The sequence below is a fragment of the Apis florea genome, unplaced genomic scaffold (genome assembly GCF_048593485.1).
Source record: "Apis florea isolate Af1SG1 unplaced genomic scaffold, ASM4859348v1 contig_3367_pilon, whole genome shotgun sequence".
Lineage (NCBI taxonomy): Eukaryota > Metazoa > Arthropoda > Insecta > Hymenoptera > Apidae > Apis > Apis florea.
This window is the reverse complement of record NW_028256746.1, coordinates 6,756,053-6,770,577: the sequence shown is the minus strand read 5'-3', so window position 1 is coordinate 6,770,577 and position 14,525 is coordinate 6,756,053. Positions and strand designations below refer to the sequence as shown.

Sequence of the window (14,525 nt, the reverse complement as noted above, 5' to 3'; positions counted from 1 at the left end):
GATTTATCCTGTGTATCTCGTTGCGGGTAAACAAAGGGGCTACTTGGAGTGGCAATTAGTATGCCGATATTTCGAGCGGAACAGATAACTAAGAATGTTATTATCTGCCGCGAAAAGGAATATCTCGATACCAATTTGCACAAAGCTCGTCGTCGAGGGATCGTCGAGCATAATACTTCCATTCATTCACTTTGAGAAATTGAACGAGCGATCGAACAAAAACAAAGAACAATAAAATCAGACGTTTTTTTCCTTTTTCCTTCTTTTATTTATTTATTTATTTATTTATTTTTGCTTTGCACCTAACCTTTTGTTACGAGTCAGTACGGGCTCGTTTCGTTTGACACGAAATTTCACTTAAGCACAATCTTTGCCCGGTAAACAGTTTTTATCTCGATTCGATCCTAATGCTTCTTTCGATTCAATCAAAAAGTATGAGAAACAGCGCGCGATTCGTTTTTCAATGAAAGGGAATCGGCCCTTTCGAAAAAATTATAACCGTCGATTTGGATATATACGAAGAAGAAAAAGTTACCAATTCTTCCACATCTTCCAAAATTTCCGAATCCTTTTCGAAATCGAAATCGAAATAATCCTTTAAATTGGAAATACGAAACGCATTCTTTGCCATCGAAAACTCGTCCTCTACGAATCCTCTCGCAAAAGACACAAATACATCCACGTAAACGATCGTTGCATCCACCACGATCTATCGGGGCAACGTAGAATCGACTTCTCGGATTGGTCAGCTTTGGAAATTTCACAAATTAACCTTCTTCGACGAGCATCGAAGAACAACAAGAAGCAAGAAACACGATCGGTCGAACGATTCGACTCCGAGAATCGAATAATGCGAAAGGTACGCGTGTACACAATGGACAAAGTGGGTCACGTTACGTGTTTTCCAGATGCGTCGTCGAAGGTGTTGGATGTCTTCTAAAACGTCTTTGGCGTCCGTTCTTTCGGAAAATTCGCCCGGTCGGGTATCGACGAGGCGCGATTTCTTTCCCCTTTTCCTCCCCTCCGGAAACGCAGCTACCATCCGAATATAAATTCGTGGAAAAACGGTGGAGAAGAGAGCGGCAGGTCCACCGTAGGTAGCGCTATCGGAAGAAATCGTTCGAGAAACACCCGCATCTCCTTCCGGAATCTCGAAGGTGTGTGTGTGTGTGTATGCACGGAGCTGTTCGCCTAGAAAATATGCATCTTCACGGTGCTTCGGCTTCGTTGCACGCGCCCGCATCATCTTTGACGCTGCACGAGTTTCTTCTCGCCTGGAAAATATCCGCCCCTCCCTTCCCGAAGCGCGCCCGAATTTTCCACCCCCAATTGGCCGGAAACAATTCGACCCAACGTGGGACCGTATGTCGTCGTCGTCGTCGTCGAAGAAGGAAACGAAACTTATCTCCTTCGAAACTTGTTCCTTCCTTATTTTCCTCCTCTACCTTTCTCTTCGATGAACGGATGATTTCATGCGGTGTTGAATATTGAAGTGTCGAATCTTGGATCGTGTGGGTCGGTGGAAGTATGGGGGCAAGATCGATTTTCGTCTCCTCGGGAAACGATACGCGGAATATCGTATTGATATATCTTCGAGAGAGACGTTTCTTCGAAGAATTGTGTATAAGGAAGCGCGTGTTAGAGAAATCTAATATTAACGGCCGTTCGTTCTGTTTGCTTGAATATCGAAGCGAATAATTGAAGAATAACGTTTATTTCGTTTAAAAATTACGATATTTTTTTTTTTTAATCCACGTTGCGTTTGATCGAAAAATTTTCGACAGGTATCAAATTACATGGTACAATAGAAGAGAATGAAATAGGAAATAGGAAAGGAAATAAGAGAATTATAGAAGAATCTTTAGTAAGTGATCTCTTTCCTTTTTTTTTTTTTCCTCCCCTATTCCCCGTTTGTTCCTTAGCACGCTATTCAATCGTTACCAAGTCATTAAAATCATTTCAGTTCGCGCTCTTTTCAGTTTCAGGACCACAATGGAAAAGCTTTGGGATTCTTTATATTAGACGATTCTTGTACCTTTTCGATATTCTTTCGATAGAATATTCCGACTCGAACTCGATTTTGTTAAATTTAAATGAGGGTAGCGTCATAACCTAGGATTATCTTGGTGGGGGTGTGTTCATAGAGAAGGTGAAATAATCTAATGGCGGATTCCAATGTTTCGGTTAGGTAAACGATGTAGATCCGTGTCGAACAATCTCCATTAAGGAAAAGGCAATCTACTAATCCGCCAACTTTCTACAAATTCCTTAAATCCCAATTAAGCTTTGGACTATTTGGGATTATTCTAGACTGATTATTCCTTCGAAAATCTTGGCTCATCTTCGCTTTTTCTAAGAATTATCCCATTTCCTGTCATTTTATAGTTAATTACGAACGTCTTTCGAACGAAATTTCGTCTCGTTTCCTAACTTTTTTCTAAAAATTATTCTCTCTCTCTCTCTCTCTCTCTCTCTCTCTTTTCTCTCTCTCTCTCTCTCTCTCTCTCTCTATTTTACTACGCGATTACATTTCTTCGAAAAGCTTTGCTCGTCTTTGCGAAATTCTTCAAAAATTCTATCTCTTCCTCCATTTCCATTAAGAATTACGAATAAATCCAATGCCAATACATTCGATACATCTATTCCTTCACAATTTCCACGATCCAATAAAAAATATCGAATTATCGTTTTCGATCTGAAGAAAGAAAAAAAGGAAAAAAAAAAAAAAAAGAAAGAAAGAAAACGACGAACGGAACACGCGTTTATTTCGCGCGGAAGATGAACCAGCGAACTTTCCACCGATCCTTATTTCCCGTATTTGAAAACTTCTCCACTGTTTTTCAAAGAGCGTTAAACAGCAGGAGCGCCGGTTGACTGAAGTTCCCGGACCCAATTCTTCAGCGGATACAAGAGGATTCCGCCCCGACGATGTCACTCGTAACGGAAACCTCCGCGAAACTTGCCCCTCGTAATTCTCGAATCGAAACTTTTACAGTCATCCAACATCGGACTGATAATTGTTCCCTCTCCATGTACAGTCGGTGTGTATCTTTCGGGGAACTCGCACGAACTTTACGACGATCAAACTCGACCAGGCGGAACGGGTTGTAACCTCGTTTCCTCTTCTCGCCAGACTATATTTTTCTTCGATTTATTAAGTCGGAATATCGATGTTTCACGAACATTTTTTTTTTTTTTCGAAATTTTGAGAAGAGAGTATAAGAGAAAAACGAAGAAAGGAAAGGAAATTTTCACGATTCGATATCGATCGAAATACGTCATCAACGAATATTATATATTTTTCTTACAAATTTTGGACGAAGGAAAAGAAATAAGTTTGGAAAAAGAGACGAAGGAAATGATTACGATTTCTCTTCCAATTGATAATTAATATCAGAGAAGAAACTTTCTTTTTTCTTCTCAGAAGATTGCTTATATAGTTTTTATCAATTTTGAAGAGGGGATATAAATTTGGAAAAAGGAACCAAGCAGAAAGAAGAATGGTTCGTCTCTTCCTCGTGACTGATTTCGATATTAACGATCCCCTTTTTCCACTCTCGGTTTTTATCTCCTCTTTTTCTCTCTCTCTCTCTTTTTGATTCCACGAAGAATCGAACGAACACCAGGGTCGAGCTTCCGTTTCACGAAGTCGTAACTGACCGCAGTTTCCTTTCCACCAACGGGAGAACAAGCGCGGAAGAATTAAGGGGGCGAGGTGACGTCGAGACACAATGGGTTCTCGTTGCGATTCCAAGAGAGAGGGAACTTCATGGAAACCGAGAATTGGTACAACGCGTGTAACGAAGAAAATCCACGATTAATGGAGCGAGGCTCCAAGGTAAACGCATAGAGAAATCTTGGAAAATTTATAATATCGTGGATCGAAGGACAACGTTAAGAAGTAAGTGAAAATACCGCTGTAATTTTATCGTCTTTATTTTTTTTTAAACGTTTAATCCGACGATTCCATAACAATTCTTTTATCGATATTTCCAAGATATATATATATATATATATATATATATATATATAAAACGTTGATCCTTTTCAAACCATTCCCGTGATCTTGACAAGAATAATTTCCTCGACAAATGTACGATTACTCTTTCGTTCTTACATCGTATTTTTTAATCTCCATTGTGTTGTTCTCCATCCTGTTTTTGATATTTGAAGTATCGATTTGCGTGAAATTGAATTTCTTTCAAACGCAATTTTACGACAACAAGAATTTAAAAACTCTGTGCGAGGAGTACGTTTTTTCGAAACGATTTTATATCGTTTAATTTCTATCGTTCGTTTATTTAAAAAAAACAAATTTAATCCCACTATAATGTTTGGTTGCACGATATTTCTTATATAGATATTGTGGAACGCGTGAAATTCAATTTGTTTCGAAGGAGCCGCGTGATTTTAGAACAACAAGTGAACATCCCCGAGGGAAGTATAACCGCTTTCGAAAAACTTGAATCTCTCGTCGGTTTCTGTGGAGGAGAGCAAGAAGGGGGAAAGAAGTTAACAACCAAGATAAAATAAAGAGCGAACGCTTGACGTTACCGAGCGTTGTTAACGTTGTTCCCTTCCTGTTCGACTTTGTTATCCCCGGTTGCTCGGAGCGAGATAGGGACGAGAAATCTCTTTTCCAGTGCGGTAGATTTTTATGAGACGCCTGAGAAGAAAATACAGTTCCTCGTATCAACGACTCTAATTTGATCGCAATAAACGCTTGCGAGGCGGTGGGAAATTTATTCGGACAATAAACGGGGCGGGAGCCTCGGTGAATTCTCAACCGTGTTGCAAGATTTCCAGTAAATTGCCGGAAGATTAATAATCTGAAAAATAGGGCGTACAAGGGAGCGACATTGGAAATTCTTAACATTCTCTCTCTCTCTCTCTCTCGTCCTCCTTCCTATTCCTTGTCGAGTTGCCTCTCGTCCGTTGAATTATTCGCTTTATTTAGCTACTATCTTGTAAGAATTTTTTAATATTTTTCTTAGATCGTGGTGATTATACGTTTTCTTTTCTTACTTATAGATTCTGATTAAATATAAATTAGCATCGTGTTTCTAATTGAAAATTAGATTAGATTAAAGGTATCGTGAGTAATTCTATCTATGGTCTAAAGATATTTAGATATCTGTTTCTCCTCGAAGTAATTTTATCGGAGAGGTTATTAGACGAAGGGATATAATATTCGATATTTATTACTGTTAACTTGAGCTACTAACATTGTGACAATATTTACGTTTTATCTCGAATAGATAAAAGTAAATAAACCGATGAGATAATTAATCACGATTTATTAAAATCAACCAAAGTTTGTTGTAGAGCGTAATAGCTTATATATATATATATATAAGAATCTTTTTAACTAATCAAATTCGAGATGATTAAATCAAACTTTACAGTTCTCGTTATTCCATTTAAACTTTTTAATGGCAAATGTTCAATGTTTCATTTCCCCGTGTGTTATAAAGATATTTCCAGGCGAAATTGTATTCGAAAGGAATAATGAAAAAATTTAAAGTTTAATTTCACGCATCCAAAGAGATTTTCTATCTAAAAAGTAATTGCTGCACCATCCATTGCTGCGCTCTACGCTCTATAATATATATATAAAATCTCATTAAAATCAAAACTTTCGAGATTAGATGAACTTCCCTTTTAAAAAACGAACGAACGAACGAGTTCATTTTTTTTTTTTTTTTTTTTTTAAAGACTTCCATGACGGATCGCGATAGTCCGAAATTTTCCACTTTTTTTTCCCTTCGAAAAAACAAAAAAAAAAAAAAAAAAGAAGAGAAGAAAAAGTACAACCATCGCGTCGAACCATAGAGAAATACAGGTTAATTAAATTACCATTGGAACCAGCTTTATCCTAGAACAACAATACCCATTTCCAGATATTCCGTCCCAGTTCTAATACCACGGAAATCCCGTTAGCTGTTACGTTCCTGTCCACCCTCCCCACTGCCCCCTCCCTCCCCATCGACCGCGGAGCATGGGGGAAAAACGATCCGCGGAATTATAACACTTCGCAGCCCGCTCTTGACTTGAATTAAGCCCATTTTTAAAACTCGACCGGGGCTTTTTTTCACCCTCCCCCCCCCTCTCCCTCCTCCCCCATCTCCCGTATCGCGATTTCTTCTACCTAATATTTCAACGGGAATTGCGCCGGCTACGAAGTCCACGGAAATTAGATCTCGACCGTGGCCACTGGCAATTTCAACGCGGCATCAACTAAATAATACCCCTCGTAACTTTTTCCACCCTTTCCTCCTCCTCCTGTATCTTTATTCCTCGTTACTACACCCTTTACAACTACGATGTGTGTCGAACTGGAGGGGAGGACGAGGGGATAAATAGGATTCGTTTCGTTTCGAGACGAGGCATCGGGGATCAGGCGAGCGACAGCGAAAGTATGGAATGGGATTGGCGACCCGATTGCCAGAGTTGAGAGATACGTTACGTTTCGGATGGATCGGGACGCGGAATGATTCCCGTGGAAATTGCTTCTTTTCTTTTTTTTTTTTTCTTTTTCTCTTTCTCTGTTTTTTTTTTTTTTTTTTTTAGGTAACGATAATTATTTATATCGAGTGTTTACATAGAGGTTAACTTTGAAGCTTGTTGTTGATAATTGCGCGACGTTGTTGTTAATAAATTTTGATTGTTTGGTAAACCCGTGTTATCCTGATAAGTCGTTGCTCTCACTGAAATGGGATACAACTTCCTAGAAGCGGGATACAAATTGCTTAGATATTCAGATTTGTTGGGATACGATTAAATAGCAGCGTTGATCTTTCTTCCTCGTGTAATGGAGTAAAATCTAACTTGAGGTGCTTCCATAAACGAACAGGATATTCCATTCGGGAATAAGAAGGATTTTTATTATTTTATGATATTAAGAGATAATCCTAGCTCGAATTAGAAAGAGTTTTTTTTTTTTTTTTTACGATGCAGAGGCGTGCAAGTTTGCAGGGGGAAAAATGGAAAGGCCGAAGATGAGACGAGACGGAGTTGAAATTATGCGATAGTTTCAGGCCAGACTAAGGTGATGAGTTCGAGACGAGACAGCGACGATAATATCGGAGGTACATAAAGACAGTTTAAAACGAGACATCACTGTACGTTCATCGTGTTTGTGTCGACGAGTCTGTCAATAAAATGTTGCAGTCTTCTTTGAACATTTCTCATTTATCGTTAAAATTTTACGACGAGATCGTCGTTTATCTCGCGACGAATATAAATACGTAAGAACGGGAAGAATAGAAAAATAATGTACTTTTTCTATAAATTTTATATCCCTATTCTCTACACCTTCGAAATTCTTTCTAGAACGATCATTATTCACTTGGAAGAAACTCGGTTCTGGTTCAATTACTACGTTCGAAAAAGAAACAATCCATAACAAGCTATCCGACGAATTACGAAAACGGTGAAACCATACATCGAACCAGACCACTCGATATCAGATACATCCGAGACGGAAACAGATCCCGAAACAAAAATTCTATTTCTCTTTTCTTCGATACTCCCGTGTTTATAAATTTCGATAATTGTTAATCGAAAAGTTAAAAAAAATTTCGAACCACGACGAGAGGTTATTAAAAACGTGTAATATAGAGAAACGTAACTCACATTGCACGTCCAACAGGATGCTCGCGTTCATGGGTATGGTGAGGGTAACGTGGCGAGCGACGCAGGCGATGGTCGCGTTATGGTGACCCCTGAGAACCTTGAGGTGTGCCCCGCTGCGTCTACCGGATGTCGAGGGCAACACGGTCAGATTGTCCGGCGGTTGCTCGGGACCGTCCAAAGTGGCTTGAGACAGCGTCATCCCCCATGCCAAATCGGGTGGCGGGTTTCCACCCTCGGCGGCGCACTCCAACGTCAACTCGGACCCCTCCTTCACAGGGACGAACTGGTTGCCTGGGTCCAACCGACGGCCATCTATCAGCAGGTACGTCCCACGGGGTGCCTCTGCAACGAATCCAACCGATAAGTGACCTCGTAACGATGAAAAATCTTGTCGGATATATTCCGGTTAGCGTCACTGAATTTCGAAAAGAATCACCTTCGCCCGGAAAGGTGATAAATAGATTTATGTGGATAAAACGTGTTCCAGCGATATTGTGAATGTATATGTCGTCGGATTGTGTATATTTTGTATTCACAACAACGGATCATTGAACTCGGAGAAGATACTGAGAATTTTGTTGTCAAAACTTAGGCAGAAATTGGGGGAAAGTTATGGAACGTTTTGATAATGTTTAATACAGAGAATGTGGGCCCGTCACCTACATTTTTTCTTGGAAATGTGTACCATTATTACGTCCTTCCGTCGTTTGTCTGGAATTTGAGATAGGACGAGGCTGCGAGCGAGAGATTAAACGACAACGAACGATCGAAAATTACCCTTTTCTTCACGAGATGATATCTCGGGTACCGGAAGTCGTATAAAGATAATTCAAAAAGCGTTTTGAGGGGTAAGGTTCCGCGCTTCTAATGATTTTTCACTCGTTGATAAAATATCATTGTCTTTGTTATAGCGGTTTTTGAAATTTCTTGAATTTCAATTCGAATTTTAAGACGAGATACGCGACGAATATGTTTATTTACATGTAAATAAAAGCATCGCTTATAATGATCTCATTAACGATGGACCTTTTGGTTGAATTGAGTTAAACGATTTATGCGAAAACAGATTTGAAATTTCATCTTTAACATATAAAATAAATGCAAATATTAAATTATATAATAATAACTTCATTTTCCACTCGTCCGGGAATAACAACAATTATAAATACAAAAAAACATCATCTTTTTCCAATAAAGATATATATAGAATCGATACAGAATTTTTATATATGGTTTACAAAAACATAATGTTTTTAAATTAACCTCGCAACGGATAGTTAATATTTTCAATGGAAAATCACGAATGGTGGATAATCAAGCAATTTTCCGAACGACTAATATTCACAACCGGAATAATTTCGATCGCGTGTTTTTCGCGGCGTTGATAAGCCGTTAGGAAAACTGAAAACAAGAAAATGTAAATTTATTGGGAATGGCGCGAGGGGGAATAAGAGGGGTAATAAGAATCATGTTTTCCATCCAAATTGATCGTGTTTATGTAGTCGAAGGGTGTGCCAAGCGTTTCAACGAGATTTCCACCCGAGTTTCCAGAGTTTCGTTCCTCCCCAGCTCGATAAGATCCAGTCACGTTCATTAAATCCCTTCCCGTGCTCTCGATCTTGCCAAAAAATTGGGCGCGCGGGACGGGCCACGAAATGGATTATGGAAAAGGAAAACGCGTGCACAGATTTTTCGGGGCCATCAGAAATTGCGATCTCTGACACGTGTCCCGATTTCACGTAATAAAATACACCCGCTCGCCGGGAATACTAACGCGATATTTCCCACATCGCATTCGAGCAACGGTATACCACGTCCACTGTCTATCGCGATTCCCTTTCACAATTGTTTTTTATCATCCTTGTTTCCTTGGTAAATAAAATCGGATATTGGCAGAGTTATATCGGCCGTTGTTGGAGAATCGTGGTGGTGGATTAACCCCGATCGATATAATAAAACTGGAACCGTATTATAATTTTATTTTATTTCGAGTTACGAATTATATCGAATACGGGTGTTAGATACGAGTTTAAACCCACCGAAACACCAATTTGAATACATCGATTTATAAATATCGGATATTTAAAATAACGTGAATTTGTTTGGGGAGGGTAATAATAACGAACATTTTTTTTTTTTTTTTATCGAGAAAGTTTAAAGAGAAAAAAGTCTTGTATATTACATCTTTGTATTTCTCAAATTTTAAACCTTCATATTTAACGAGCATTCAAATCTTCGTTCGTTCATCTTTTAAATTTCTCATAAAACTCGAATAATAAGAAAAATAATTGTAAAAACCGGTATATACAGGATCGAAGAGAATGAAATGGAGAATGATGGATATATTTATCGGTCGATTCGTCAAATTCGACGAATAAGATCGAAAACATATTTCATTCGGATCGGTTGGGGATAAAATATAAAAGATAAAAAGAGAAAGAAAGGAAAAAAAAAACAGAAGAAGAAGAAGACACAAGTTCAGCGAGCTGTACTTTACGTGTCAGAGATATTTTCCAATTTTTCCGATAGGATGTATTGGGGTTGAAGCGGTTCATTATTCACAGACCCGTAAACTTCAAAAAGGGAATCCAAGCCGAAACAAAAACTTCGACGGGCGCAGCGTAAGAATCCTTGCCATTTCTGGCTTTTCTCGTTCGCGTCCTCTATCCACAATTTCAACGGAATTTTCGCGATGCGATGGTTGAATGTATATATATATATATATACGTACGGTGGACATACGAGTGAGGAAGGAGTGAGGAGGGAGGAAGAAGTTTTGCGTTTCATTCGACGAACTGAAAAAGGTGTCCACTCGATAAATCTGCACGCGTAGTTTGAAATTTTATCCTCCCGTTTTCCATGAAAACGCGCCTCTCTCGCTCGCTCGCCGATCCATCCGGTCGAATGCCGGAGCTGCGGCGAAATTAATATAAAATCGGGACGCGAAAAGAGAACAAGTTATTCGGCCGATGATTATGGAAAATACGATATAGTCGTACGAAGATTAATTTGAATCGTGTCACGTACAAATTATTATTATCATTATCGATTTCTACGATACTCGATAATTTTAACGAGTTATTATTGTCGGGAGGTGTCGATGTATTGTAATTTCTTAAGCTGAGGAGTAAATATTGAACGTTTTTTTTTTTTCCATTTATAATTGGCGAATATCTGCGTGGAGATATATATATATATATATTCGAAATTCGTCGATAATTTCAAATTAATTCTTAAATCCCTCGTCGTTATCGAATCGTGGAATTTGATTATACGCGTTTTATATATATATATATATATTTTTTCCATAAACCGTTCGTTTTGAGGACGGGAAGCGGGAAATACACGGAAGACGATGAATAAACGACCCCGTTAATTCGTCGTTGCCTAAGTGAAAAAAGATAGATCGGCCACGGCTCATAACCGGAAGATCGTATCGTCGTATCTGAAAACGGACGTTGGAATCTGAGAAAAATCCAGACACACTTTGCATACACTTTTCGCCTCAATTTTCAGTCTAAAAATCACGGGCTCGCTCCGTTGGAAAGGTTCCAGATCTGTGTAATGCGATCGCGAATCGAGGAGAGGGAAGGATTCGGAAGGAAAAGAGGGTATTCCCCACCGGTGGTTATATAATATATTCCCTGGTGAGCATACGCTTCTTCTTCCAACTTTTCCAACCAACGTTCTTCGCTCTTCTTTAACCAAACTTTTCGAATCGCGAATCGTTTCTTAATTTCATTTACAATTTCTGTGTCCGCGCGCGCTTCGTTCGCTCGGTTTTGTAATTTTGTTGTCCACTAATTACATAGAATCTGTCGATGGTTAAATTAAATCGATCTAAATTTTTACACACGTTTCTTCAATCTCGCCAAAATTCGATTATTATTCGTTCGATTAATAAATAGTTGGAGAATATCGCATAAGAAAAAAAATTGTCTTACAAACAAAATGTATCCTTTCTTTTTGTAAATAATGAATAACCCGTCCAATTTTGCCCAGTTTTCCATCCTATCCCATCTCCCCCATAATCCATTATGAATATTTTTCGCCAATTTTTTTCTCGTCTCGTTTTGAAAATGACGATGGAAGGATTTGATCGAAATGGACGAACGAGCCTCGATAGAATTGCACCTTTCATCGATGGAGGAAACAAAAGGGGAAAAATAAAAAAGGGAAATTCCTTTTATTCCCCTTCCCTCCCCTTCCATATACACTGCGAGGGTGGAAAAATCTCGTTGGTCGAAAGGCGGATGAGAGAATGGGGGAGGGGCGTGAGTATCGCGGGAAAGTGGAATTAACGAACGCAACTACTTTTTTTGCTCGTTAAGTCGAAATCGGCCCGAGGAGAGGACCGATCAATCGTTCGGCTCGCGCATCGCAGATTTTTAACGTAATAAAGTGGAAATAAAGTGGTTTGGAGCTAAACGAAGGCTCGTGTGTGCTCCACTTCGGGTCACTGAATTAATACACCGGGTTTATCCGGTATCGCGTGGTTGAAACTCGTCAAGAGGAAAGGAAAGACCAGCAGCGCACCCCTCCCTCGGATCGGAAAGGGATTTAATCGCGACGCGAATCGAATTATACGAAACCGACGCACGTTTTCGTTTCCATATACGAGGATAACCGTATATTCGTGCTCGATTTTTATTTCCCCTGCAATTCCGCTATGAACAGACGCGGGGAGAGTTTATAAAACACTTGGATCGTTCGCTCGATTATTCGATGGGAGGGGGGTCTAACTCTTCCATGATTACCGTTTTGTTTCGCAAATTCAATCCACCTCGAAACGGTTCTCTACTCGAAAACTTTGGAAACTTTGGTTATGGGTTAAATAATCGTGAGAAGGATATATATATATATATATATATATATATACACACAGGTTCTCGTTGAAAAGATAGTAATAGTGGAAATAAACAGATTGCATGGGGGATGATTGTTTCGGAATTGTTTCTGAATCTACGAGCGATGAATTATAAGATGGTATAAAGAACTGCGTGAAAGTAAAAACAAAGATCTTATTCTTACTTGGATGCGATCAATTTTTATAACAATGCTGTATATATAAATTCAAATTCACTGTTAAATTGTTGAAGGAATGATACACGAATAATGAAACAAGAAGAAAGGAAGTTTATTTTCTATACCTCGATGTGATCACCAAGAATGAATAATAATAAACGTAATAAACAAAATTCATATTATTACAATTTTCGATATTTATGAATATTTTTTTCTTCTTCATTTCCACATCCGGGAAATATTCTTAAAAAGTTGTACACCCGGTTCACAATCCCATGCATACGTAGTAGTAGTTGGTGTCTAGAAGAGAAAGTGTCGGAGTGTCGAGCCAATAATAGGTGCAAGGGTGGTGTGCGTTTAAGCCAAGGGAAGAAAGCGCGCACCGGCCGCGTTAATACAGAAACATAACGGTAAAAACAATTTTGAACGGCGGCGGGCCGCGTTTCGCACATATGGTGCCACGTCTGGCCGAACCAGGAATTCCTCGGTATCTATGGTTCGTAAAATTTCACAATATCGCTCGCTCGCTCCGACCTCCTTCGATCGATTTCTCCACGAATACATACATACATACATACATACATACATACATATATGTAGCAGAAGGAATACTCGACGAGAAAAAAAAAAATGGAGAAAAAAGACGAGAGGGAGAGGATTGGAAGAAACGACGAAGAAATATTGATTTTAGTGGAAGAGAAATTATATCTGGTTTCTTTGTAGAGGATAAATATGATAATAATTGTCGGCAAAAAATTAAGGAAAAATTAAGGAACGATGAAAGGGGGGAAGAAAATAAGATTTTTTAAAAATACTGGCGATGGAAATTTACAGATATATCGCGATAATAAAGGAACAATTGTTTCACAATTGATAGTGAACGTGTGAATAATAAAAAGTAATTGGAGCATCGACAAAGAATTGAATATCGAATTAAAACGAAGTATTCACAGTTTGCTGGGATTAATATATACAAGTCTGGCGAGTTTTAAAATGGATCTTACTATTAAATTATCATATACGATATCATATCTTTATAAAAGAATATATATGGAGAATAACTTACAACAATATTAAATTAAATAACGAGATAACAAGAATTGGAAGTTTAAGCAATGGAGGATTTAAAATATATTCGTTTAATATTGGGCTGAAAAGTTGCCTCCTTCTCAAAATTTAAACGATTTTTCTCGCGACGCTGTGACCAGAAACAAGAAATTGTTCCCGCGTAAAATCGCGTCCTTCGCGAGGATTATCGGACGCGATTCTCATTAACGGGTCGCTCGTAACGTCCCTCGTGTTAAGCGGATGCCGTTTGCGTTTATTACACTCTGCGCCGTTTAGCTTTCACTATCACGGCCATCGTTGCTTAAAACATTCATTGCAGTTCATTAAAAAGGCTTGACGCAAGCGGAATCTTTAATAGCTCGAACTCTAATTTATGCCAAGACCCAAACGTTATCTCATTAAGATTTGAAAATCGCTGGGAGAAGATTTCGTCTGGATTTAAATTTCCCTCCGAATAACATTTGTATTCGTTGAAAATTTATTAAGAACTCTTCTAATTCACTTTTTAAGCAGAGATATCGATTTATTCGATGCTTCGCTCTCAACGATAAGAAGACAGATCCAATATCCAAAATAAAAGAATCATCAAGATTATCGAAATTTCCCGAGCAACGACCAACCTTTGGAAAACGATTCCATTACTTTTTCCATTCCTCCATTAGTCTGCCTATACGCCAGACCTATTCTACTCGTCTGACCGCTTCCTGTCCCCAACCACCGTCTTTACACTACTTGCGCAAGCACAGTCTGACCACACGTATCTGACAGCGTCTCGAGCTACTTGTTGGATCACGTAT

The 14,525-nt window shown here is 38.8% G+C and overlaps 1 protein-coding gene across 2 annotated transcripts in view; it reads right to left on the bottom strand.

Moving 5' to 3' along the window:
- The window catches only part of tei (irregular chiasm C-roughest protein teiresias), a 310,935-nt gene that overhangs the window by 116,112 nt on the left and 180,298 nt on the right, over positions 1-14,525 (bottom strand). For both annotated transcript variants that reach the window (XM_086912166.1, XM_086912165.1), the window contains one exon: positions 7,636-7,977. In XM_086912166.1, the coding sequence (XP_086768292.1) occupies positions 7,636-7,977 (342 nt within the window). The remainder of the gene's footprint in view (positions 1-7,635; positions 7,978-14,525) is intronic.